Raw genomic sequence first — 26,987 nt, 5'->3', positions numbered from 1 at the left:
GAACCATTTTCTTCTTCACTTTTGGGATTAATTTGTGTTAGATTGTTATACTGCGCTTCCTTGGTGGCTCAGTGGTAAAGAATCTGCCTCCAATGCAGGAGAAGTGGGTTTGATCCCTGGGTTAGGAAGATTCCCTAGAGGAAGGCATGGCAACACACTCTAGTATTCTTGCCAGGAGAATCCCATGGACAGAGGCGTCTAGTGGGCTACAGTCCATGGGGTAGCAGAGTCAGGGCTGACTGAAGCAACTGAGCATGCACTCAGATTGTTATATTAATGGCTTGCAGTGGTATCCATGCTCTTGAGTAGTCCTGGCCCACCAAGACTCTTGTTTTGGCCAGGTGACTTGTTTTGGGGAACAGAACCTCAGCAAATGTGATACCAGCAGAGGCTTGATGAGTGACTGCCCATGAGGGCTTTTTGCCCTCTTAGAGTTTCATCTTGTGCCTCTTGCTCTCTCTCTAAGTAAGTCTCACTTGACTTATCTAGTTCATTCTTTCTATTTCTTCTTTCTGCCTTACCAGAGTAAATGTTACTTTCTCAGGGCAGCCTTCTTTGATCTAAACTAGGTTAGGTTCTTCTGTTATAAATGCACCCCACATTTTCACTTCAGAACATCTAACACAATTGTAATGTTTAAAGTCTGGTTTTTCCAACTGGACTGTAAGTCTATGAGGGCAGAGGCTGTGAGTGTCTCATTTACCATTAAACCTCCAAGCAGAGGGCCTTACATGTAGAAGTCACTCAATAAACACGGGCTAACAACTGAATAATATTTCCAAAGTTTTAGGCAAATAATAGGCAACCAGTCCATTTAAAAATTAATTTAGTTTTGTGTTCTTGTGAGGAATGTTGGACTCTAGACCCTAACTTTCCAAACAAGGGAATTTACCTTTATGTTTTCTAAAAAATACAAAGATTGAAGATGAAAGGTGAGATAGGATAAATAAACTCTCACGTACAGGGAAATACTTAGTGCATAACCATTTAGTAGGTATATTAAAAGATTTATAAATGTTTACAATACCATGTAGCCGGGTCTGCCCACTGCCATCATCCTTTGCTACCATCTCCACTGAATTATAATTTTCAAAATGAGCTAGTGTTTCATTTAAGGACTTCCATTCTAGTATTAGTGAACTGAAATTATCAAACTTTCTCCTGTGTTGATCAAACACTGCCAGTTCTAGGACTGTATCTCTCAGGCTTGATACAGGAATCTGTATGAAAATAAAAAGTAAGAAAAGAAAAAAACAAGAGCTCAAGAGGTGGCAAGATATTTCTGAAGCTAGGGATCATGTTTTCTCCCAATATTTTTTGAAAGTTTTCAAAGGTACAGATACGTTAAAAGAATGGTATAATGATACCTATATATACTTCATCGCAATTCACCATTTGTTTTCTCTATCTCTCCCTCTAATTTTACACTCCCTGTGAGTGTATTTGTGTGGGTGTATGTCTTTTTTTTTTTTTTTGCCAAATGATGTAGGTATCATGGCACTTTACCCCTAACTACCTCAGCATGCATTTCTTAAGAATGAGTAGCAAAAACTATGTTATGTATTATGTATTATAATACATAACAATATTAAACTTAATTCAGTGTTATATATTATACAGTCAATATTTCAATTTCCCCAAATGCCCCCCAAATGTCTTTTATACCTGTTTAAATTTTTTTAATCTAAATTTGATTTTGATATTCATATGCTCTTGGACAGGATGACCAGGGTGACTCAACATCATAAAAATTTCAGTTGTTCTGAGTTTATATATGAATTTAACATAATTCCAACAAAAATTTATGGGAATCTATATCCACATAGACCTAGATTTAAGGGAATATATGTCCACAAAGCTAACAAAGAGGACAAAGAATAACACATTACAGAACCACTGCAGGAAAGTCACTAAACAAACAGCCACTGCAAACAACAATGAAAACCAGTATCACAAAACCTAATTAGTAGAAGAATCTGATTTCAGATTCTTCATTTTATTTTAAATGTCAAGTTTTCAATTAAAAATTATTACAAATGCAAAGAAACAAGAAAGTAGGACCCATACATAGGAAAAAAGAAAAAAGCAGTTAACAGAAACTGTCCCTGAGGCTGCCCAGACATTAGACTTACTAGATAAAGGCTTTTAATCAACTGTTTTGTTCAAAGAACGAAAGAAGTCCATGTTTAAATAACTAAAGGAAAGCATAAATATGATGTACCATCATATATAAAATATTAGTAAAGAGATAGAAATTATAAAACAGAACCAAAAAGGAATTCTAAATTGAAAATTATAATAATTGAAATGAAAATTTTACTAGATGAACTCAACAGCAGATAAGAATATGCAGAAGAAAATATCAGAAAACTTGAAGATCAGTTCAGTTCAGTTGCTCAGTCGTGTCCGACTCTGCGACCCCATGGACTGCAGCACAACAGGTATCCCTGTCCATCGCCAACTCCCGGAGTTTACTCAAACTCATGTCCAATGAGTCGGTGATGCCATCTAGCCACCTCATCCTCTGTCATCCCCTTCTCCTCCTGCCTTCAATCTTTCCCAGCATCAGGGTCTTTTCCAATGAGTCAGTTCTTCGCATGAGGTGGCCAAAGTATTCAAATTTCAGCTTCAGCATCAGTCCTTCCAAGAACACCCAGGACTGACTTCCTTTAGGATGGACTGGTTGAATTTCCTTGCAGTCCAAGGGACTCTCAAGAGTCTTCTCCAACACCACAGTTCAAAAGCATCAATTCTTTGGTGCTGAGCTTTCACTGTAGTCCAACTCTCACATCCATATATGACTACTGGAAAACCCATAGTTTTGACTAGGTGGACCTTTGTTGGTAAAGTAATGTCTCTACTTTTTAATATGCTGTCTAGATTGGTCATAACTTTTCTTCCAAGGAGCAAGCATCTTTTAATTTCATGGCCACAGTCACCATCTGCAGTCATTTTGCAGCCCCCCAAAAATAAAGTCTGACATTGCTTCCACTGTTTCTCCATCTATTTGCCATGAAGTGATGGGAGCAGATGCCATGATCTTAGTTTTCTGAATGCTGAGTTTTAAGCCAACATTTTCACTCTTCTCTTTCAATTTCATCAAGAGGCTCTTTAGTTCTTCTTTGCTTTCCGCCATAAGGGTGGTGTCATCTGCATATCTGAAAGTTTGAAAAGTTTAGTTGCTCAGTTGTGTCCAACTCTTTGTGACCCCATGGACTGTAGCCTACTAGGCTCCTCTGTCCATGGGATTTTCCAGGCAAGAGTACTGGAGTGGGTTGCTATTTCCTTCTCCAGAGGATCTTCCCGACCCAGGGATTGAACCCGGGTCTCCCACATTGTAAGCAGACGCTTTACCGTCTGAGCCACCAGGGAAATCCTCTGCATATCTGAGGTTACTGATATTTTTCCCGGCAATCTTGATTCCAGTTTTTGTTTCATCCAGCCCAGCATTTCTCATGATGTACTCTTCATATAAGTTAAATAAGCAGGGTGACAATATACAGCCTTGACGGACTCCTTTCCCTATTTGGAAACAGTCTGTTGTTCCATGTCCAGTTCTAACTGTTGCTTCCTGACCTGCATACAGATTTCTCAAGAGGCAGGTCAGGTGGTCTGGTATTCCCATCTCTTTCAGAATTTTGCACAGTTTGTTGTGGTCACACAATCAAAGGCTTTGGCATAGTCAATAAAGCAGAAATAGAGTTTTTCTGGAACTTTCTTGCTTTTTCCATGATCCAGCAGATGTTGGCAATTTATCTCTGGTTCCTCTGCCTTTTCTAAATCCAGCTTGAACATCTGGAAGTTCATGATTCACATACTGTTGAAGCCTGGCTTGAAGAATTTTTAGCATTACTTTACTAGTGTGTGAGATGAGTGCAATTGTGTGGTAGTTAGAACGTTCTTTGGCATTGCCTTTCTTTGGGATTGGGATGAAAACTGACCTTTTCCAGTCCTGTGGCCACTGCTGAGTTTTCCAAATTTGCTGGCATATTGAGTGCCGCACTTTCACAGCATCATCTTTCAGGATTTGAAATAGCTCAACTGGAATTCCATCACCTCTACTAGCTTTGTTTGTGGTGATGCTGCCTAAAGCCCACTTGACTTCACATTCCAGGATGTTTTGCCCTAGATTGATGATCACACCATCACGATTACTGGGTTATGAAGATCTTTTTTATATAGTTCTTCTGTGTATTCTTGCCACCTCTTCTTAATATCTTCCGCTTTCATTAGGTCTACGCCATTTCTGTCCTTTATTGTGCCCATCTTTGCAGGAAATGGTCCCTTGGTATCTCTAATTTTCTTGAAGAGATCTCTAGTCTTTCCCATTCTGATGTTTTCCTCTATTTCTTTGCATTCATCGCTGAGGAAGGCTTTCTTATCTGTCCTTTCTATTCTTTGGAACTCTGCATTCAAATGGGTGTATCTTTCCTTTTCTCCTTTGCGTTTCACTTCTCTTCCATTCACAGCTATTTGTAAGGCCTCCTCAGACAGCTACTGGGGTCCAGCCCCGGTGGATCCAGGGAATTCAAAGGTGGGGACAGCATCGGCATCTTTGGAAAAATACATATTTAATTACAAATATAGAGAGAGATTAGAAACGGATAGTGTAGTAGGAGAATTAGCGGAGAAAAGAGGCTGAATTCAGCCAGAGAAACGGGAGCAAGAAAGAAGCGACATGGTAGAATCAGTCTTTCCGGAAACTGATCCGATTTCTTTATTTTGGGGTTTGCTTATATACCTTTTGTTACACATAGGGATGAATACAGAGTCACGCGGGGTCTTAGGGATATTACATCATCTTCTGGCCATGAGTAAGACCTGCTGACATTCTAAGATCCTTTCTTTCTGATAACCAAAAACCTTATTTCCTCCAAGCGTGTTTTTTCTTAAACCAGGCACCACCCTCCAGATAAAGTTGCATTCCTATAGGGTGAGGGTGTAGTGAGTTACAATCAAGAAAGGAATTTATTTAACCCAAGGTTAACAGGATTAATCTTAAAGGTTAATACTTATTTCTCCTATATGCTTAAAGGTTAATACTTATTTCTCCTATATGTTAGTTATATTCATTATACGGGCAGGGAATATGGAGATTTAGCAGCAAACATCAGCCCAACAAATGAAAATCCTTTTACCAATGCTCCCCTTAAGATCTATTTAGTCTTAAGATATCGATAAAGTTACATTTTTACATAACAAAGACACAGTGATTTATAACAAAGCACAGTGCTCTATTACAAAAGAGAAAATCCATTAACTCAAAAAGTCTAGTATTGCTAACATCAAAAACTACTATATTTCCTTTTCTATATTCCAAATACATTGATTAATATATTCCCAGGTGCCTAAGGATATGGAGGTCTGGCGGCAATCATTGACTCAAAGAGAAGAAAAAGCCCTATGCTAATTAAGACTCTCAAAACACTCCAAAACTCTCTGTGCTGTTTATGGTTAAGAGGTAGTAAACAATCCTGTGCTAGTGGCAGGAGTATATATAATTCTGTCACACAAGCTAATCTGTCAGTAGAGAGGTTTGATCTGAGCCATCCTTGTCCTACCCAGAGCAGGGAATTAGCAGCAATTATTGACACAACAAATGAAAAATCCTTCACCAATATAATTCCTAACCAACCCACTATACTGATAATTTCTAAGTCCCCAAAATAATTTGCCTTTAGTAAGTCTAAAACATCTCCCTCTCAGATTGGGAGGCTGTAAACAATCACACGTGGCCGGAAGAACCTATATAGGCGGGCTAGATAACCTTCAGAGGAGTCCTAAGCTGAAACACTCTTATCACGCCCAGGAATTTTAATTGCCTTGGAGCTGCAGTTTACTCCTTCTCCAAGAGAAATGGTTATGGGGGAGAGCCTCCCATAAAGTCACAGGTGTAGGCGAGAGCATAAAACAGACTCTGGTTTTGGGGTAGATGCTCGGGAACAGGGGGTTTCCTGAGGCTTGATCACGCCTTTGCCTATGCCAAGCCTCCTTCCTCATGACCTTTGCCATGGGCACAGTTCCTCACGCTGGCCCCCAACAGACAGCCATTTTGCCTTTTTTGCATTTCTTTTTCTTGGGGATGGTCTTGATCCCTGCCTCCTGTACAATGTCATGGACTCCGCCCTAGTTCTTCAGGCATTCTATCAGATCTAATCCCTTCAATCTGTTTGTCACTTCCACATGTAAGGGAATTGATTTAGGTCATACCTGAATGGTCTAATGGTTTTCCCTACTTTCTGCAATTTAAGTCTGAATTTGGCAATAAGGAGTTCATGATCTGAGCCACAGTCAGCTCCTGGTCTTGTTTTTGCTGACTATATAGAACCTCTCCATCTTTGGCTGCAAAGAATATAATCAATCTGATTTAGGTATTGACGATCTGGTGATGTCCATGTGTAGAGTGTTTTCTTGTGTTGTTGGAAGAGGGTGTTTGCTATGACCAGTGGGTTTTCTTGGCAAAACTCTATTAGCCTTTGTCCTGCTTCATTCTGTACTCCAAGGCCAAATTTGCCTGTTACTCCAGGTATTTCTTGACTTCCTACTTTTGCATTCCAGTCCCCTATAATGAAAAGGACATCTTTTTTTCAACTAGGCTGATGAATGGGAAGAAAAAAGAATGAAGAAAATGGAAGCATCAGAGACCCATGGAAAACCACCAAGAGTGTCAATATTTGCAAAATGGAAGTCCTAGAAGAAGAGAGAGGGGTAAGAAAGGAAGGAGGAATATTTGAAAAAATAATGGCTAAGGACTTCCCAAATTTGATGTAAAACACCTACTCTAAACACCCAAGAATCTCAAAGAACCTTGAGCAGGAAAAATCAAAGAGATTTGCATTTAGACATTGCATAATCAGACTGTCCAAAGTCAAAGAGAAAGACAGAATTATTAAACAGAGGAAGGAGCTTATCATTTATAAGGATCTTCCAGGAGATTAACAGCTAATTTCTCATGAGAAATCATAGAAACCAGTGATGAGAGAATAAGACTGCCAATCAAGAATTCTATATGAAAGACAATAATCCTTCAAAATGAAGGAGAAATTAAGACATTCCCGCATGTGTGCTCACGCTTTAGTCGTGTCCAACTCTTTGTGACCCCAGGGCCTGGGACCCGCTAGGCTCCTCTTTGAACCGGGTTCTCCAGGGAAGAATACTGGAGTGGCTTGCCATTTTCTTCTCCAGGGGATCTTTCCAATCCCTTGATCAAACCCACATCTCCTGCATTGCAGGCGGATTCTTTTTTTAAAAAATAATTTTATTTATTTATTTATTTAGACTGTTCTGGGTCTTTGTTGCTGTGCAGGCTTTTCTCTAGTTGTGGCAAGTGGGGGTACTCTCTAGTTGTGGTGCCAGGGCTTCTCACTGCAGGGGCTTCTCTTGTTGCCGAGCATGGGACCCACCTTCAGTTGTTGTGGCTACTAAGCTCTAGAGCACAGGATAAATAGTTGTTGAGCACGGGCTTAGCTGCTCCACGGCGTGTGGGATCTTCCCAGATCAGGGATCAAACCTCTGTTTCCTGCATTGGTAGGCTGTTTCTTTACCATTGGGCCACCAGGGAAGCCCAAGATCTAACACAAATAGAGGGAATTTGTTGCTAGTAGACCTGCCCTACAAGAAATACTAAAATGAGTCCTTCTAGATAAGATGAAAGGTCACTAGACAGTAACTTGAAATCCCGTGAAGAAAGAAGAGTTTAGTAACAATAACTACATAGGTAAATATATAGAACAGTATAAGTATACTTTTGCTTATAATTATTTTTCTATCTTATTTAAAATACAAATGCATAAAGCAATAATTATGACTGATGAGCATACATGTATAAAGATATATGATAATAACAGCTTAAAGAAGGGGAAAGGAAATAGGGCTTTATAGAGATAATAGGTTTCAACCGTTATTGAAATTAAGTTGATATTATTCCAAACTAGTTTGTTAACATGTTAGTTGTAATCCCTAGGGCAATAACTAACAAAATAACTTAAAATAATATAGTAAAAGAAAGGACAAGAGGATTAAAATGATACACTATAAAATATCTACTTAACACAAAAAAGGAAGAAATGGAAGAATAGAAAAAACAAAAAAAAGCGTAAGATAAATGGTAAAATGGTAGCTATAAATCCAACCTTATCGGTAATTATACTAATTGTAAATAGATTACACACTGATCAGAATCCCCTGCATTGGGATCTTGGAGTCTGAGCTACTGGACCACCAGGGAAGTCCAAGTGCTTTTTAAAAAAGTGAATAATTTATAAAGTTCAAATAATAGTATTTAATGTTGAGTTTGGGTCTGAAAAAAAAATGAGTTCCTGAACCTGCAACATCTCATATGTTCTTTTACAATGAAAAGGCAGTGTAGCAAAAAAAGTTAATAATGTGCTTTGGAGTTAGACATAAGATGCTACTTTCTAGCTTTATGACCTTGGGAAAATTACTCAACTTTTAGGATCCTTAGTTTCTTCATCTGTAATAGGGATAATTAATGGATTGTTCTGTTCTGCAAAATCTCAGAAATGACTTATTTTCTCCTATGCTTGAAATCATAGTTAACCTCATTTAGTGTATAGTTTGAGCTTCCCTGGTGGCTCAGACAGTAGAGAATCTGCCCACAATTCGGGAGACCTGGGTTCAATCCCTGAGTCGAAAAGATCCCCTGGAGAAGGAAATGGCAACCCACTCCAGTAATCTTGCCTGGAGAATTCCATGGACAGAGATGCCTGGTAGGCTACAGTCCATGGGGTCACAGAGCATTGGAGAAGGAAATGGCAACCCACTCCAGTGTTCTTGCCTGGAGAATCCCAGGGACAAGGGAGCCTGGTGGGCTGCCATCTATGAGGTCGCATAGAGTCGGACACGACTGAAGTGACTTACCAGCAGCAGCAGCAACACTCACTTTTACTTTCTGATGTTCTAGTTTCTAGGTTAAATAACTCATTTATTCTTCAATACCTGTTGCCTAACTTCTAGCTACATTATTGGTTATCACTAGTTTTCCTATCAGTTTGGAGTAGAGGTGAATTCGATATATTACTGATAATGCTAATGAAAAGGTTTAGTAGGGAAGGATACTAGCAAAACAGTTTGGTAGTTATTTATTTATCATTTTGTTTTGTTTTGTTTGTTTGTTTGTTTTTGGTAGTTATTTATAGAGTTCTCAATCGTCTGTTGTCATAAGGTGGCGCTAGTGGTAAAGAACCTGACTACCAATGCAGGAGACAGAAGAGATGCGGGTTCCATCCCTGGTCAGGAAGATGCCCTGGAGGAGGGCAGGGCAACCCACCCCGGTATTCTTGCCTGGAAAATCCCATGGACAGAAGTGCCTGGCGGGCTACAGTCCATAGGATCACAAAGAGTCAGACAAGACTGAGGTGACTTAGTTCACATGCATGCACCTAAGTAACAACAAGCAAAGTCACTGTCACTAAGCATAGCCAACTATAACCACTTCTCAGACACTATCAGAGACTGGATAACACATAAAAGAGTTTCCTTAAATTCAATAAGACAAAAGCTGTGTTTCCAACCATTTATCTCAAAGCATGGGAGACAAAGGACAAGTTGGTTGAAAACACCATACTTACCAGTTGTTTGTTGTGCTGTGGCAGAGGACATGGCTGGGCACCAGCTGGCACCTTATATACTGGAGTTATAGACATGCTGGCAGGGTGGGCACATAGGAAGCGTACCTGCACAACCTCTACAGCTGGACTAGGGTTCAGGACACCTGGATGATTTCCAATCTGAAATGTCAGGATCTTTAAGAAAACACAAGCGCAAGAGGTAGACACCTGATATCATAGAAACAAAGGGAACATTAAAAAAAATCTAACTGACCAATTACTTCAGTCTTTTCCTTCACCAAACCTTTGTTACCAGTTGGTAAAAACTGATTTGTGTTTCAACTCATTTCTGATGTAAATACTAATGAATAACAGGATGTAAAAACAAAAAGAGAGCTTCAAAAGGGGGTAACTAGGCTTGAAATCACTAGTAGCTAGTCATACTATACAGTAGAGTTCACTAGAGATATTAAAATGAACCTCAGTTGAATATAACACAATCCTTACTAAGTTAAAATCCCATGTGGATTCCCTGAGGATTGGTTAGCTGGGCTATGTGTCATAGTCATACATTACAGTCTCAGTCTTGGTCAGTCTGAAAACCTTTGTTATTGGCCTTAGTCTACCAAGGTATAGCTATGGTTAAAGCCATCACTACTTCTAAAAATAATCAAAATGAATTCAACCGATAAAGGGAAGTATATTAATTACTCATATCAGCAAAGATGCAACTGGTTCTTCAAAATTGATAAACATAGATGACACTTAAAATTTCCCTTCCTCACATTCTTTGGAGATGAAAAACTATATATCCTCTAGTCTATACAACAAGGAGTTGAATTACAGCGATAAAATGATTGAAATAAACTCCCTGCTACAAAAAGATCTTGAACTATTTGGTTAGTGAACTGTTAGAATTCTCAAATGAGCAAACCAAAACCTTAGGGTATATTTAAAGGATAGTAAGGTTTAAAAAAACAGATCTCTTAGTCAACAATTAGAATTTTCCTATCTAGTCCATAAACTAAATCCATTAGCAGCTGAAAAGGGATGGCTAGAAGGACGAAAGACTTAGCGTGCTGTTGCTGAAAGAAATGTTAGAGAAGATCATTTTCCTACTTGTTCCCCTAAATCCAGGCACAGGACCCGATAGATGTACTGATTCTGTTTTCTTTTAGCTGGCAGTCGGACTTGTGTTATTCTAATTTTCTCTGTCTTCTCCATGCTCAGCTCCAGAAAGAATCGTGAAGGCTCCAGGATCCATGGCTGAGGGCCCCCTTCAAATATCATTTCCTTTACAGAGTGCCATGTCACCAATGCCACTTCCACAGGGTTTAGAGCCTGATGACATTTAAAGAAATTAGTCCCTAATTGGTTAGAGAATTCAACAGTTTTCTAAAGTGAAAAACTGGTTATAATATAAAAGACAGTAGACTTAATTCCCAAATTAGGAGACATGTGTGTCATGCCTCTTATTTGGAATGGTTCTCAATCTCTGCTCTAATTTGGATCCCACCTATCATTCAACCAAATTCATGTGTCACCTTATCCATTAATTTGTCTAATGATTCCAGACCACAACTACTTCTATATCCTCTAAGCTCCTATAGTATTTTTCTCTACCATTCATCTGTATACTTATTTATTCCCTTATGCTATTTAAATGTGTCAAATCCTCATAAATATACATCTGATAATTCTTCTTAACTCTCTAGTTACATAAACTTAAGAGAAAAGATTATTTTATACCTCAAATTTTTAAAAGAATCTCTCTTCCTCAGTGGAATTTAGTATGATGTTGGACACATAAGAGGCATTTGAATAAATAACTGAATAAACACTTTAAAAAAAAAAAACTTGAAGTATAGTTGGCATATAACATTATACTTGTTTCAGGTGTGCAACATAATGATTTGATATTTGTATACACTGTAAAATAATCACAGTGTCTAGGTACCATCTGTCATATTGCATAAGAATTTTATTTATTTTTTATTTTTGGCTGCAGTGTGCAGGCTTCTTGTTGCAATGGCCTCTCTTGCTGCGGAGCATGGGCTCAGTAGTTGCAGCACACAGGCTTAACTGCCCAGCAGCGTATGGGATGTTCCCAGACTAGGGACTGAACTCATGTTCCCTACATTGGCAGGCGCATTCTCAACCCACTGGACCACCAGAGAAGACTCTGTATGAGAATTTTAAGTGGATATTTTACTGAAGTATCAAAGAATTCTCACCATAAAAATCTGAATATAATACACCTATACAGTTCATCTATTTCTCAAAGAACTCTCACCTAAGAGGTAGTCAAGACAGGTATTATTCACTCCAGTATACAGAGGAGTTGTATTCTACTTATAGATGAGGAAACTGGTTTTAGGGGAATGGAGTATTCTCAAAGTATAGGTTAGTTTTGTATGGCACACAGTATCTATAACAGTGACTAAGTTGCAAAATGAAATATATAGTTGAAGCAATCATTTCAAAAATGTAAGCAAACTATGTTTTAGTATTTCTTCTCAGTCAGTCATATACATATATGATTCATATATACTAAATATTCACATATTCATATATACTGAATACTATTAACATTAAAATTCCTCTAATGGCAGTATTCTCTTGAAAATGTATATGTAATTCAATTAAATAAGTATTCATTGATGGCCTACTGGTGATATAGTAATACCAACAGAAAGCCAAAATAAAGCCCTGCCTCACAGTGAAGTTAATAGTCTGGAAAAGGCAGATCTGAAGTAGGCAAAGAGTATGAGTGTTACAAAAAGGCACAGCAGAGAGTGCCAAACAAACCTCAAATAGAAGAAATTAAACTAGTCAGAGGCTTCATGGAAAGTTTCCCTGAGAAAGCAAAACTGGAGTTATTCCTTGTTCCTAGATGTATATAGCCTAAAACTAATCAGATCCACTGAATTGGACTGATACATAAGGACAAACTGAGAGCTATATCATGTACTAAAACATAATATTGATAACAAAAGTAAATCATACATATATTTTTCGGTAGCTAAAAAAAAAAAAAAGATATATGACCAAAGCACTAGGTAGAAGTAGAAAATTATCTTACTTCTTTTAAGGAGAGTTTTCATTTAGGGGAGATCTGATTTGTGAGACATTCAGTAAAAATAAAGTAGGGTAAGGATAATGATAAAACTAAGACAAAACCTCATGAAATGACAATGAGGTTGCGGCCAAGCACTCTCAATTAGGCAAGAAGGATAATTCACCCACTAAGAGGATGAATAAAATATGCTCAGACTGTATGTTCAATACAGACTGGGGAATTCCCTGGTGGTCCAGTGGTTAAGAATCCACCTGCCAGTGCAGAGAACACAGGTTCAATCCCTGGTCCAGGAAGATCCCACGTGCTGTGGGGCAACTAAGGCCGTGTGCCGCAACTACTGAGCTCATGTGCAGCGACCACTGAATCCCGAGGGCCTAGAGCCTGTGCTCTGCAGCAAGAGAAGCCACCACAATGAGAAGCCTGTGTACCATAACAAACAGAAGCCCTGAGAAAGCTTGCATGCAACAACAAAGACTCAGTACAGCCAAAAATAAATAAATAAATAGGCTGTACAATGTACAAAGAGGCCAACTCAAAAACACAAATTTTAATGAACAAGTTACCTTTTCAATGTAACAACTTATCTTGCTTCTTTCGCCAATGTTAACATTTCCTCTATGGATGCCTCCTCATTGCAAGAGGCATTGAGTCAGGTTTGCCAGTATGTATCAGCAGGAACTTGCAGACATCAATTTTAGTTCCTGAAGAATTCAAATATGTAGAAAGCATGCCAGGCTCTATCTACTTTTATTTTGAACTGCCATCTGTCATAATCTCCCAATTTTAATGGCCAGGCTTTGGGGTCCAAAATAATGACGGTTGTGCTGAGAATTCATAAGCATAAAGGGTAAAAAGATAATTGACCTCTCTCCCTGGTATGGAACGCTTTCTTTCTGAGTTCTTCAAAAGAGAATATACTAATCAGTTCTTCAGTTGCTAAGTCGTGTCCAACTCTTTGTGACCCCATGGACTGCAGCACAACAGGATTCCCTGTTTTTCACCAGCTCCTGGAGCTTACTCAAACTCATGTCCAGTCAGTGATGCCATTCAACCATCTAATCCTCTGTTGTCCCCTTCTCCTCCTGCCTTCAATCTTTCCTAGCATCAGGGTCTTTTCCAATGAGTCAATTCTTCGCATCAGGTAGCCAAAGTATTGGAGTTTCAGCTTCAGCATCAGTCCTTTCATTGAATATTCAGGACTGATTTCCTTTAGGATTTACTGGTTTGATCTCCTTGCAGTCCAAAGGACTCTGAAGAGTCTTCTCCAACATTGAAGTTCAAAAAATAGAGCATACTAATATTCTATATCTTAGACAGGGTAATATTACAAAGATAACGTACATATGTGAAAATTCAAATAGTACCTTAAGATCACTGTACTTTACTATAATTTTTTATACCTCAGTAAAAAAAGAGGAAAGAAAGGGGAATATCTAAAATTTGCTGATACATCTTATAAATATTTCTGTGGCACAAACATAAGAGCATAACCTTTGTGATACTGAAATTTGATGAGGGTGCTGTAGATCTAGAAACAAGAGAGTGTTGAGTAAGGAAGAACACAAATATCACTGATCTTTAATAGAGATCCCAGATAGCTAGGAAGTCCCCAAGTAGACATAGTAGGGTCCATGAAAAGATATGCCAATTCCTTAGAATGAACTATCTCACCTTTAGGGGTTCATAAGCAGCAAATGTGGCACTGCTTTCCAAGTACTCTTCATAATCAGTCACACTAACGGTTACCAAAGTATGGCCAAGAGATTTGGCTGCTATATGTGTACTAGAACAGTGTGTTGGTCCTGGTCTTTGAATACCTGCAAATCAAAAAATGACTTCAGTAGGGTAATAAGCAATCAATCTTCAAGGAAATCAGTCTATAGAAATATAAGAATTTTAATATATCAAAAAATTCTTAATCTTATACACTATTTTACACCAATTATTTATATTAAGTTGATATATAAAAGTATGTTCTTTCTATTAACAGATTTATATCATGTAACACACAATTCTATGTAAGGTAAGGATACAAATATGAACAAGAATCCTGACCTCAAGGCACATATAGTTTAAAAGGGGTGTGAATGTTTAAATAAACTATTAGTAGAAAATGATAAGCATTACAAAAGTTTAGAAAACAGAATAATTATTTTTAGCTGGAAAGATCAAGAAAGGTTTATATATGTGCATGCATGCTCAGTCTCTCAGTCATGTCTGACTCTTTGCAACCCCATGGCTTCTCTGTCCATGGGATTCTCCAGGCAAGAATACTGGAGTGGGCTGCTATTTCCTCCTCCAGGGGGTCTTCCCAGCCCAGGGACTGAACTCATGTCCCCTGTATTGGCAGGTGGATTCCTTACCACTGAGCCACCTGGGAAGCCCCCTTAGATATATAGAAGAGGGTATCTTAAGCTGACAAATAAATGAACAAAGATAGAAATATAAATAAGATACAAAAGCGTATATGAAAGAAATACATGGGAAATTTTAACTATAGTTAGTTTAGCCAGAGCTTTATATGAGGCCAAAGCTTCATATAAAGTTCCAAATGAAGTTCCAAAAAGTAGGCTGGGTTATATTGTAGAGGGCCTTGAATACTAAACTGAAAGGATTTGGGCTGTTGTCCAGTAGCAGTGAAAAGCTTCTCAAAATTTTTGAGCAGGAAAATTAATATTGAAATTGAGTTTCATGAAGATCTACCTTGTAGCCATGATTATCAAAGGCAAGAAGAATTAGGAGGATATTGTTACAGTCTCAGTGAGAAATAATGAAGGCCTAAAAATGGGGAGCCTACGAACTGAGGTGAGCTGAGAGATATTATACAGCATAATTAGCAAGGGTAAAAGAGATGTCCAAGTTGATATCAGCCTTATGGATGTATAGGGCTTCCCTCGTACCCTTGTAACTCAGTCGGTAAAGAATCTGCCTGCAATGCAGGAGACCTGGCTTCAATTTCTGGGTCAAGAAGATCCCCTGGAGAAGGAAATGGCAACCCACTCCAGTATTCTTGCCTGGAAAATCCCATGGACAGGGGAGCCTGGCAGGCTACAGTCTATGGGATCGCAAGAGTCAGAGATGATGTATTGTGAGAATTAAATGAGTTAAAATGTGAAAAGTATTCATACTAGAGCCTGGCAAATAGTAAATGCCAAATAAATGTTAGATGCTACTACTGTAACATCTATTAGTAACTATCTAATAGTTACTATCTACTATTATTACTGAAAAAACGATGGTGATCAGGATCAAGTATGAAGTTCCATAACAGTAAATGATACTGATCTTTATGAATAGCTTATTCATTTTCTTTTCTTATTAAAAAGATATTTTCTTTTTTAGAATAAATTTAATATATGCATACATTAAATGGCACTAAATTCCTCTTAGAAAGAGGCATAGTACATAATTAAAGAAAGAAAGAAGAAAAGAGCTTGCAGCTGGAAAGAGAAGGCCTTGATATGACTAAAAACTGATATTGTCTGGCCACAATGAACTCTGGACATTTTATTCTATTTCTGTGCCTTTGTTTCTAACATTACATTATAATACCTAAGGCAGTTGACAGAATAAATAAAAGTATTACGAAGAAAGGTAATATGTGAATTTAACTTTTAAATTTTTTGGCTGCACCTTGAGGCTTGTGGGATCTTAGTTCCCCAAAAGAAAGAAAGTGAAGTCGTTCAGTCGTGTCTGACTCTTTGTAACCCCATGGACTGGAGCCTACCAGGTTCCTCCGTCCATGGAATTTTCCAGGCAAGAGTACTGGACGGGGTTGCCGTTTCCTTCTCCAGGGGATCTTCCTGACCCAGGGATTGAAGCCCGGTCTCCCGCATTGTAGGCAATGCTTTACCATCTGAGCCACCAGGGAAGCCCACCAGGGACTAAAACCAGGCCCTTGGCCAGTGAAAGCCCAGAGTCCCAATCACTAGACCACTATGGAATCCCCAATATGTGAATTTAGACTATAATTCATAGTTTCTGAATCATTGATTGGTCCTTTAATTCAAAGACAAAGAAAGGAAAAAATAAAAAGCCTACTCTTACCTTCTTTGAGAAGAGTAAAGACTCCTTGCTTATCCATGTTCAAATCCAAGGATAAATGAGAGCAGTCTGTGAATGCGATGGCCTCTTTGGTTTCCTTATTTACATGATACATTGCAATGGGGATTTCTATAATCTGGCCAATCTCTACATCAGCATGAAATGGTAACAGTTCCAGCTTGTTCAGTCTCAGAACATGTATCTGAGGGGAAAAAAATTAGTCTTTCAAGAAAGTTTCATTAAGAAAATCTTAGACAAAAGCAGTCCTTAAATATTTAAATATACATATATATAACATATATATATATACACATATGTTTTACATATAAAAACAGAAACTATGTATCATTTATATGCATATATGGGTGTTTGTGTGTGTGTGTTAGGTGCTGAACCTGTCACTCACTTCATTCCTTAATCAATCAACTTCTCTAAGGCATGTAATACCTCTCAGTGGGAGTCTGGCAAAATATGAGCACTGCACAATTTTCTTGACTTTTGCAAACTAAGAATGGTCTTTTAAAGGGTTGTAAAATAAAAAGCAACAATGACAAACGACTATGAGATAAAGACTGTATGTGTCCTATAAATACTAACACATTTACTATCTGATCTTTTTTATATAAAAAGTTTTCTGACCTCTGATATAAAACACTCTTTCTTGATATCTTAAAAAAAATCTTTTTTTTTTCTTTTTTGCTATAGATTGAAGGTCTCCCTCCAAATTCATATGTAGAAATTCTAACCCCCAAAGTGATGGTATTAGGAGATGGGGCCTTTGGGAGGTGGTTAGGTCCTAAGAGTGGAGTTCCCACAAATGGAATTAATGCCCTTAAACAAGGAACCCCTGGGGATCCCTAGTCCCTTCTGCCATATGCAGTTAAGGCAAAAAATATAGTCTTCTATGAAACAGAATGCTTTTCCTCACCAGACACTGAATCTATTGGTGCCTTGATTCTGGACTTTTCAGCCTCTAAAACCATTGAAAAATCAATTTCTGTTGTTTATAAACCACCCAATCTATGGTATTTTGTTATAGCAGCCTGAATGGACTTTTTAAAGGGGAGTGAACATTTAAATAAAATAAACTATTAGTAGAAAATGATAAGCATTACAAGAGTTTAGAAAACAGAATAATTTTGTTTTCTAATATTATTTTTAGAAATAAATATTTCTAAAATATTTGTTTTCTCTTCTGAAAAAGAATAGAGTCTTTTTTTGGTCACTGTTATATGTGTCTTTAGTTGCAACATAAAGGCTCTAGTTCCCTGAACAGGGATAGAACCTGGGCCCCTTGCTTTGAGCGCATGGAGTCTTAGCCACTGAACCACCAGGGAAGTCCTTGGCTTCCCACTGTTGACAGCAGAGGTCACCAATGCTCTCTAAAGGGCCAGAGAGCAAATATTTTTGGCTTTGGGGATCACATGGACTTGTAAACTACCCAAATCTGTACTTATTGCCTGAAAGTGGCTATAGAGAATACATAAATGAATGACTGTGTTCTGATAAAACTTTATTTACTAGAAAGGCAGCAAGTTGAGTCTGACCCTCAGGCCTTAGGTTGGCTCCATCCTACAAAGTCTTATTCAAGTTCCCACCTCTCCATGATAGCCTCGAATAGTCATATCCACAAGGATTTTCTTTTATTAACTAATAGTACTTTTGCTCTATAATTCAAGTAGCTTTAAATCATATACTGCTTTAAAATACCTTAAATATCACTTCCTAAAAATGTTATTTAACTTTTCACATTAATATATCTTTTAGCTAGATTCAGATTCTTTAAAATAGGGATGACATGTTATTTCTTTTAAAGTCCTATGATACCTAGTATGGTGTTAACTACCTCCTTAGTGTTCAATAAATATTCACTGAATGATAACACACATGCTAAGTAGTCTGCAGGGAAAGACAACAGAAATTAATGTTTATTACAAGTGGGAAAAAATAGTAAATGGTTATATAACATAGTAAAAAGTAGTTCAATCTTATAGAAACAAGACAGACAACAAAAAATGAGACTAAAGTATCTATAAAGTTCATATACATGATAAATACATGATAATAATAACAAAATACAGTAACAAAATAGATAACATTAAGTAGTGAATATATTCCCAGCATAGGTGTAAACACCATCTCATTTAATTCTGACAATAACCCTTTGAGGCAGATACTATAATCCCCATTTTAAAGATGAAGAAACAAATAAAGACATTAAATAATTGGTTATTAAGTAAAGCAGGACTCAACCCAGGCCCAGGAATATTTAAGAAATATGCACTGTAAGACTGAATTTGAGTGTTATTTTACTTATTTATTTTTGGCCGCACCACTGTGGCCAGAGATCAAACCTGCGTCGCCTGCAGTGGGAGTGCAAAGTCTTAACCACTGGACAACTAAGGAACTCCTGAGGATCACTTTAAAATCATCAACTTGAAAAGGAAAAAAACTTTAATGTGTTACTATAATTAAATTTAGACAACAATGTCTCAGAGGAGATATGAAGAGCGTTTGGAAAGTTGCTCACCTTAATTTCCCCATAACGAAAGGGATTTTGCACATCTCGGGCCAAGACAGTGCTGTTCCCCCTCACCTGGCCCGCTGTCACCACTCCTTTAGTGGTTACCATGGCCACTGTTTCATTAGAAGAGTTCCAGGTAAAGTTGCCACTGCCACCTTCTACCTAGGAAAAAAATACAACCTTACATTTAATTAGTATAAGGGGGAAAATGGAATTTAAGTGAAGATGTAAAATCTGGTGGAATAAAGTTTAGGAAATAATATAACTACACAATAATTTATTTCTGGAACATTAAGAAAACTGTGATGCCATACGAAAGTAGCTAAATGGGAGAGGGAAACACTAAACAGCGATTATGTGGGCAACGGAAATACTAAAGGGAGATTATGTAATGGCAATATCACAAAATGTAAAAAAGAAAGAGCACAAGAGAGCTTGACAAAACTATAAAACTCACAAGCAAAGGATATATGGAAGAGAGACAGAAAGTACACCAAGTCTTGTTAGGCTGACAGTTTTCAAGATTTGGTTGTCACCCAAAACTGAGTTATACACTAGGATTCGGGGGAAATAAAATTTAACATTAACTAAGTTTCAATTAATTAAGCTATCAGAGAAACTGACTTATTTGTGAATTCTCATTCTAGTATATCATACCTGTACTTTATAACGATACAACATTCCCATGGGATGATGAGGAAATGCCAGAAAGTTAGGTGTAAGCTTGATAGGAAAATAAATCTTCACTTCTTGCTGATGTTTAATTGGAAATTTTATAGGCTGAATATTTTTATTCTATAGGAACAGAAAAAAAGGAGCAAAACAAGATTTTATAAGGACTGTTATTATGGTCCACATTCACATCTAAAGCATCAGCAAAATGGTATGTTAATAGACTACTCAACCAATTTCTATCAATAAAGGAAATAAATACATGTTCTTGTTCATTAGAGAGACACAGCTACTACAGTTCAATAATGAAAGAGATTTTGATAGACCTAAAGTAAGTATCACAGTCATGGAAAGCAGTTAAAATTTCTTGAAAGATGAGTTATATTAACATAGAGAGGGAAGTCATAGCTTCAAAGATCCTTGGCCATTCATCATTTAAATATATAAATTGTAAAGGCAAATGAATATTATAAGCTATTCAGAAGAAAATAAAGAGAACAGTCATAGATGCTGAGGTAAGACATTCCCTCCTGCTTAAAAACAAGAGCAGGGTTTGGGGGGGTATTCATACAGGTAAAACAGAGTCCTCACATTCAACTATGTTGGCATTTTTCTTTCTGAAGGCAAGTTATTTTTCAAAGAGGCTCTGAAGTATTTATAAACTATATCACATTTGCAGTAATGGCTCTGATTTTCTCTCTTTCTTAATTTTAATTAATTTATTTTTGGCTGCACTCGGTCTTTGTTGCTACATGTGGGCTTTCTCTATTTGGGGTGAGCAGCGGCTACTATCTGCTTGTGGTACACGGGCTTCTTACTGTCGTGGCTTCTCTTGTTGTGAGCACAGGCTCTATGTGCAGGCTTCAGTAATTTCAGCACAGGGGCCCAGTAGTCGTGGTATGTCGGCTCAAGAGCATAGGTTAAATAGTTGTGGCATACGGGCTTAGCTGGCCCATGGCACGTGGGATCTTCCCAGACCAGAGATCAAACCCTAGTCCCCTCCATTTGCAGGCAGATTCTTAACCACTGGACCACCAGGGAACACCAATGGCTCTGATTTTCTCTTCGTTTCCTTGAGGTGTCTAGCTCGATCATAAACTGAAAATAAGTCTTTCCATTTAAAGAGCATCATTCCATTTTAGCCTACTGAGACTGATTTTGGACTTTTGACACTCACAAGTGTAAGATAATTATTTAATAATAATAATAGTTTAATAATAAATTGTGTTGTCTTGCGCTGAAAAGAGAGAAAGATTCAGAATATCATTCTGATGGTATTTAGGTGATCACTGAGGGAAACAAGAAATTTTCAGAAGTAGGAAGCATATGCTAGGAATGGTTAGATCTCTAATTCAAGCATAAGGTAATATTAGTACAAAAAGGATTGGTCCAAGGAAGACATTTTATAACATATAGGAAAAAGAACATAGTATTTAAAAAGGCACTATGCCCTTTTAAGAGTGACATGCTCTTCAAAAATACTGACTGCAGCAAAGAGCAGTTTTCAACAGTGTCTGCTTTAGCACATAAGAAAATACAGATAGGAAATAAGAGATAAAAGCAGAGATAAGACAACAAACTGGGATAAAGAGGGACACAGATAAGTACAGGGTGAAATTCAAAGTGAGCTAGACAAAATAAGAAAAAAGGTAATAAAACTTTTAAATGTCATAGAATTTAAAAAAATATGTATTTGGTGGCATCAGGTCTTAGTTGCACACGCAGGATTTTGTCTCATCACGCAGCAAGCTCTGTTGTGGTGTGCAGGCTCAGTAGTAGCGAGCGGTGTGTGGGCTCAGTTGCCCTGGGGCATATACAATCTTAATTCCCTGATCAGGGATGGAACTTGTGTCCCCTACACTGAAAGTCAAATTCTTAACCACTGGACCACTGGGGAAGTCCCTTGTCTGATACAGACAGCAGTGGGTTGGCACTGGTGGGGACCCAATTTAGGAATAACATCCAGGAAATCCTTCCCTTGAATTCCCAACATACAGGTTGCGGCACCAAATGTGATCTCAGATGGCCTTGGTCTGCAGTGGCTGGAAGCAAAGCTCCTGAACCTGGGTGACTGAAGTAAGGTCTCAGTGGTGAGAGCATCATAGCCTAACCACTAGTGGCAAGGCCCTGACTCTTTGGCTTTGCAGAAAAGAATTCCTGCAAAGATGGAAAGTAGTGAAATAAGATAAGAGTTTACTAGGAGGAAAGAGAGTACAGTATGTGTGGATAGGGGGATCGGCCTACAGTGCAGGAGACACTGATTTGATCCTTGGGTCAGGAAGATCCCCTGGAGGAGGGCATGACAACCCACTCCAGTATTCTTGCCTGGAGAATCCAATGGTCAGAGGAGCCTGGTGGGCTATGGGCCATAGGGTCACAAAGAGTCAGACACGACTGAAGCAGCTTAGCACACAAGCATTGGAATACATTCTTAAATAAATGTGGTTATATTATACATCATTTTAACATGCATTTCTTGCTTTATTTTTCTTGCTAATGACTTATTACTTGCTGTTTATTTTATATTTATTTTAGACTACAGAAATGATGTTAGCAAACTCTAGCAATTTTTTTATTCCCATTCAAAATGGATCATAGCAGCAGAGACAACTTGCAACATCAACAACACATTTGGCCTAGGAACTGCTAACGAATGTATGGTACAGTGGTGTTTCAAGGAGTTTTGCAAAGGAGATGAGAGCCTTGAATATGAGGAGCATAGTGGCTAGCCATCTGAAGTTGACAACAACAAATTAAGAGTTATCATCAAGGCTGATTCTCTCACAACTACAGAAGTTGCCCAAGAACTCAACGTTGACTATTCTATGATCATTCTGCATTTGAAGCAAATTGGGAAGGTAAAAAATTTCGATAAGTGGATACCTCATGAGCTGACTAAAAATCAAAAAAATCGTCATTCTGAAGTGTTGTCTTCTCTTTTTTTTTTCTTTTTACAGTTAAATTTATTTGTATTTAAATAAATTTTATAAAACTGGTAAAGGCCAGCTCAGTGGTTGGACTGAGAAGAAGTTCCAAAGCCAAACTTGCACCAAAAAAAGGTCATGGTCATTGTTTGATGGTCTGCTGCCCACCTGATCCACTACAGCCTTCTGAATCCCAGCAAAACCATTACATCTGAGAAGTATGCTCAGATGATTGATGAGATGCACCAAAAACTGCAATGCCTGCCGCTGACACTGGTCAATGGAATGAGCCCAATACTTCTCCATAACAACTCCTGATTGCATGTCACACAACCAGTGCTTCAAAAGTCAAATGAACTGGACGACGAAGTTTTGCCTCATCCACCATATTCACCAGACTCTCGCCAACTGACTACTACTTCTTCAAGCATCTTGACAACTTTTTTTTTAAATTAATTTATTTACTTTAATTGGAGGCTAATTACTTTATAATATTGTAGTGGGTTTTGCCATACATTGACATGAATGAGTCATGGGTGTACATGTGCTCCCCATTCGACAACTTTTTGCATGGAAAACATTCCCACAACCAGCAGGAGGCAGAAAATGCTTTCCAAGAGTTCATCAAATCCCAAAGCATGGATTTTTATGCTACTTGCTTTTTTTACGCTACTTTATGCTACTTATGAATAAATAAACTTATTTATTGTTGGCAAAAAATATATTGATTAAAACGGTTCCTATTTTGATTAAAAAAGATGTGTTTAAGCCTAGTTATAATAATTTAAAATTCACGGTGTAAAACCAAAATTACCTTTTCATCAACCTAATAGATTCCTTAGGTGGATCTTGACTTGAGAATTCAAAGTCCTGATCTAACCATTTTCTTTCCCAACATTGTCCAGCATACTTAGAAACAACAATCAATAAACCGTATTATATCCCAGACTCACTAACATGTTTTATGGCAGCAACTACCTGGTTACCAAAAGGCTTGTCTTCTATATGCATTTAACTGTAGTGTCTACAGGTAATACTTCTAAGTAGCTGTTTTGCTAATGCACACCATAGACTATTAGTGCTCATATTTTATCACAAGAAACAGGATCAGTAATGACATTAAACCTAATAATAGAGAAGTCAGAATCAAGTTGGAGAACCCAGACTCCAAGATGGCCTCCACAGATCCCGCCCTGTGGTATTTACACCCTTGTGTAGTTCCTTCTGCGTTGTATTAAGAATGGTTTCAATGACCAATAGAGTGTAGTAGACGTGCTTATATTAGAAAAGAGATGAAAACCAGTGATCTACCATAAGATTCTTCAATAATAAGGAACTTAAAAAAGAAAAGCAAATGTGATCCAAAGTAAGGAGAAGAAATAGAATAACAAAGAAAAAAGCATGTATCAATAAAAGAAAAAATAGGTAAAGAACTAAAACAATAGAAACAGAAATGATCAATATCTGGGGGGCTTCCCAGGTGGCGTGAGCGGTAAAGAACCTGTCAATGCAGGAGATATGAGACACTGGTTCGATCCCTGGCTTGGGAAGATCCCATGGAGAAGGCAATGACAACCCACTCCAATATTCTTGCCTGGAGAATCCCACGGACAGAGAAACCTGGCGGGCTACAGTTCATAGAGTCATGAAGAGTTAGACACAACTGAAGCAACTTAGTGCACACATACACATACACACCAATATCTGGAATGAAAGAGACAACATCACTACAGATACTACAGACACAAATTAATAAGGCAATGTTGGCAACAACTTTATGTGATAAATTCAACAATTTAGACTAAACAGAAGTTTCTTCACATACAAATTACCAAGTTTCACTCAAGAAGAAATAAATAGGGGCTTCCCTGATGGTACGGTGGTTGAGAACACACCTGCCAATGCAGGGGACATGAGTTCAATCCCTGCTCTGGAAAGATCCTGCATGCTATGTGGCAACTAAGCCTGTGTGTCATAACTACTGAGCCAGCACTCTGTACCCTCAAGGCACACCTAATCAGCCCATGCACTACAGCTACAGAGGCCTGTGCAGTTGGAGCCTGTGCTCTGTAATAAGAGAAGCCACCACGGTGGAGAAACCTGCACACCACAAGCAAGAGTACCCCCTCTCTCTGCAACTAGAGAAAGCCCACATGCAGCCAGGAAAACCCAGAGCAGCCAAAAATAAATAAAAGAAGAAGTAAATAACCTGAATAGCTGTATATACATTTAAAAACTTGAATTTATAGTTTTAAAACCTCTCATATACCAATTGTTAGAGAAATGGAAATTAAGATCACAGTGAGATAGCACTTCATACCCATTAGAATGGCAATTATCAAAAATAGAAAATAATAAGTGTTGGTTAGGATGTGGAGACATCAGAATCCTTGTGCATTGCTGCTGGAATGTAAAATGACAGTCACTGTGGAAAACAGTATGACAGTTCCTCAAAAAGTTAAACATAGAATTGCCATATAATCCAGCAATTTGAATTTTGGGTATATACATAAAAGAACCGAAAGTAAAGATTTGACAAAGTACTTGTATACCCATGTTCATAGCAGCATTATTTACAATAGACAAAAGGCAGAAACAACTCAAGTGTCTGTCAATGGATAAATAACAAACAAAATGCAGTATATCCATTCAATAGAATATTATTCAGCCTTAAAAAGAAATGAAATTATGTCAGGGTACAACATGGATTAACCCTAAAGACATGCTAAGTGAAATAAGTAAAAAAAAACAAAAAGGACAAATATATGATTCCACTTTTTTTTTTTGGCCATGCCGCAGGGCTTGTGGGATCTTAGTTCCCTGACCAGAGATTGAACCCACATGCTCAGCAGTGAAGGCATGGAGTAATAACCAGTGGACTGCCAGGGAATTCCTTGTATGATGCCATTTATATGACATAACTAGATTAATCAAATTAACAGAGACAGGAAATAGAATGTGGTTACCAGGGAATAGAAGATAGGAGGAACAGGGGTGGGTATTTTTTAAGGGAAGAGAGAATCAGTCTGGAAAGATTATAAAGTTCTATACATAGATGGTGGTATTGGTACACACCATCAATACACTTAATGTCACTGAACTGTATGCTTAAAAATGGTTAAAATGGTAAAATTTATGTTATGTATATTTTAGCACCATAATAATAAAAGACTTACCATTTTAAAAAGTTCCAAGCTCAAATAGTTTCACTGTGAATTCTACCAAATATTTGAGGAAGAAGTAACACTAGTTCTACAGAACTCTTCCAGAAAATAGAAAAGAATACTTTCCAGCTCATTTTATAAAGCCAATATTATCCTCACATCAAAACCTGACAAAGACATTACAACTAAAACCGAAGAAGGAAAAAAAAGTTATAGGCCCTCAAAAACATACATACAAAAGTCATTAACAGAATTTTAGCAAATTAAATCCTGCAATGTGTGAAGATAACAAATCATAATCAAGTGAGGTTTATCCTGAGAATGCAAGATTTGTTTAATACTAGAAAATCAATCAATGTGACTAATTCATCATATTTAAAAGACTAAAAAAGAAAAACTATATTCATTTCATCAATAGATGTAGAAGAGCATTGATAAAATGCAGCACCAATTCACGATGAAAATTCTCAATAAACTAGGAATAAAAAGGAACTTGTTCAACCTAAGGATGAGCATCTACACAAAATCTATAATCAACATCATACTCAATGGTGAAAGGGTGAATATTTTCCACTTTAAGGTCAGAAATAAGGCAAATATATCCACTTTACACTTCTATTCAATATTGTAGTAGAGGTCCTAGTCAGTGCAATGAGGCAAGAGAAAGAAAAGGCGCATTTATTATAATGAAAACAGTTAACTCTTTATTCACATATAACCTAATTATATATGTAGCACTTCCTAAGGAATCTACAAGAAGTAATAGAAAAGTCAACTCAGCAAGCTTTCAAGATTCAAGGTAACATACAAAAACCACTGTATTTATGGGCTTTCCTGGTGGCTCAGCAGTAAAGAATCTGCCCACCAATGCAGGAGACTCCAGTTCGATCCCTGATCCAGGAAGATCCCACATGCCGGGGAGCAACCTAACCCGTTGGCCACAACTATTGAGCCTGTGGTCTAGAGCCCAGGAACTGCAACTGTTGAGCCCATGTGCCACAACTAGTGAAG

At 37.7% G+C, this 26,987-nt stretch overlaps 1 protein-coding gene across 1 annotated transcript in view; it reads right to left on the bottom strand.

The window, feature by feature from the left end:
- Nucleotides 1–26,987, bottom strand: part of NUP210L (nucleoporin 210 like) — a 94,672-nt gene that overhangs the window by 36,494 nt on the left and 31,191 nt on the right. Inside the window, 7 exon segments of the mRNA XM_040230561.1 lie at nt 1,028–1,220; nt 9,591–9,764; nt 10,689–10,910; nt 14,320–14,465; nt 16,696–16,894; nt 19,223–19,378; nt 19,874–20,011. Coding sequence (XP_040086495.1) covers nt 1,028–1,220; nt 9,591–9,764; nt 10,689–10,910; nt 14,320–14,465; nt 16,696–16,894; nt 19,223–19,378; nt 19,874–20,011 — 1,228 coding nt within the window.

This window comes from Oryx dammah, unplaced genomic scaffold (assembly GCF_014754425.2).
Source record: "Oryx dammah isolate SB20612 unplaced genomic scaffold, SCBI_Odam_1.1 HiC_scaffold_28, whole genome shotgun sequence".
Classification (NCBI taxonomy): domain Eukaryota; kingdom Metazoa; phylum Chordata; class Mammalia; order Artiodactyla; family Bovidae; genus Oryx; species Oryx dammah.
The sequence above is the reverse complement of the archived record's forward strand: the minus strand, read 5'-3'. Positions and strand labels throughout refer to the sequence as shown.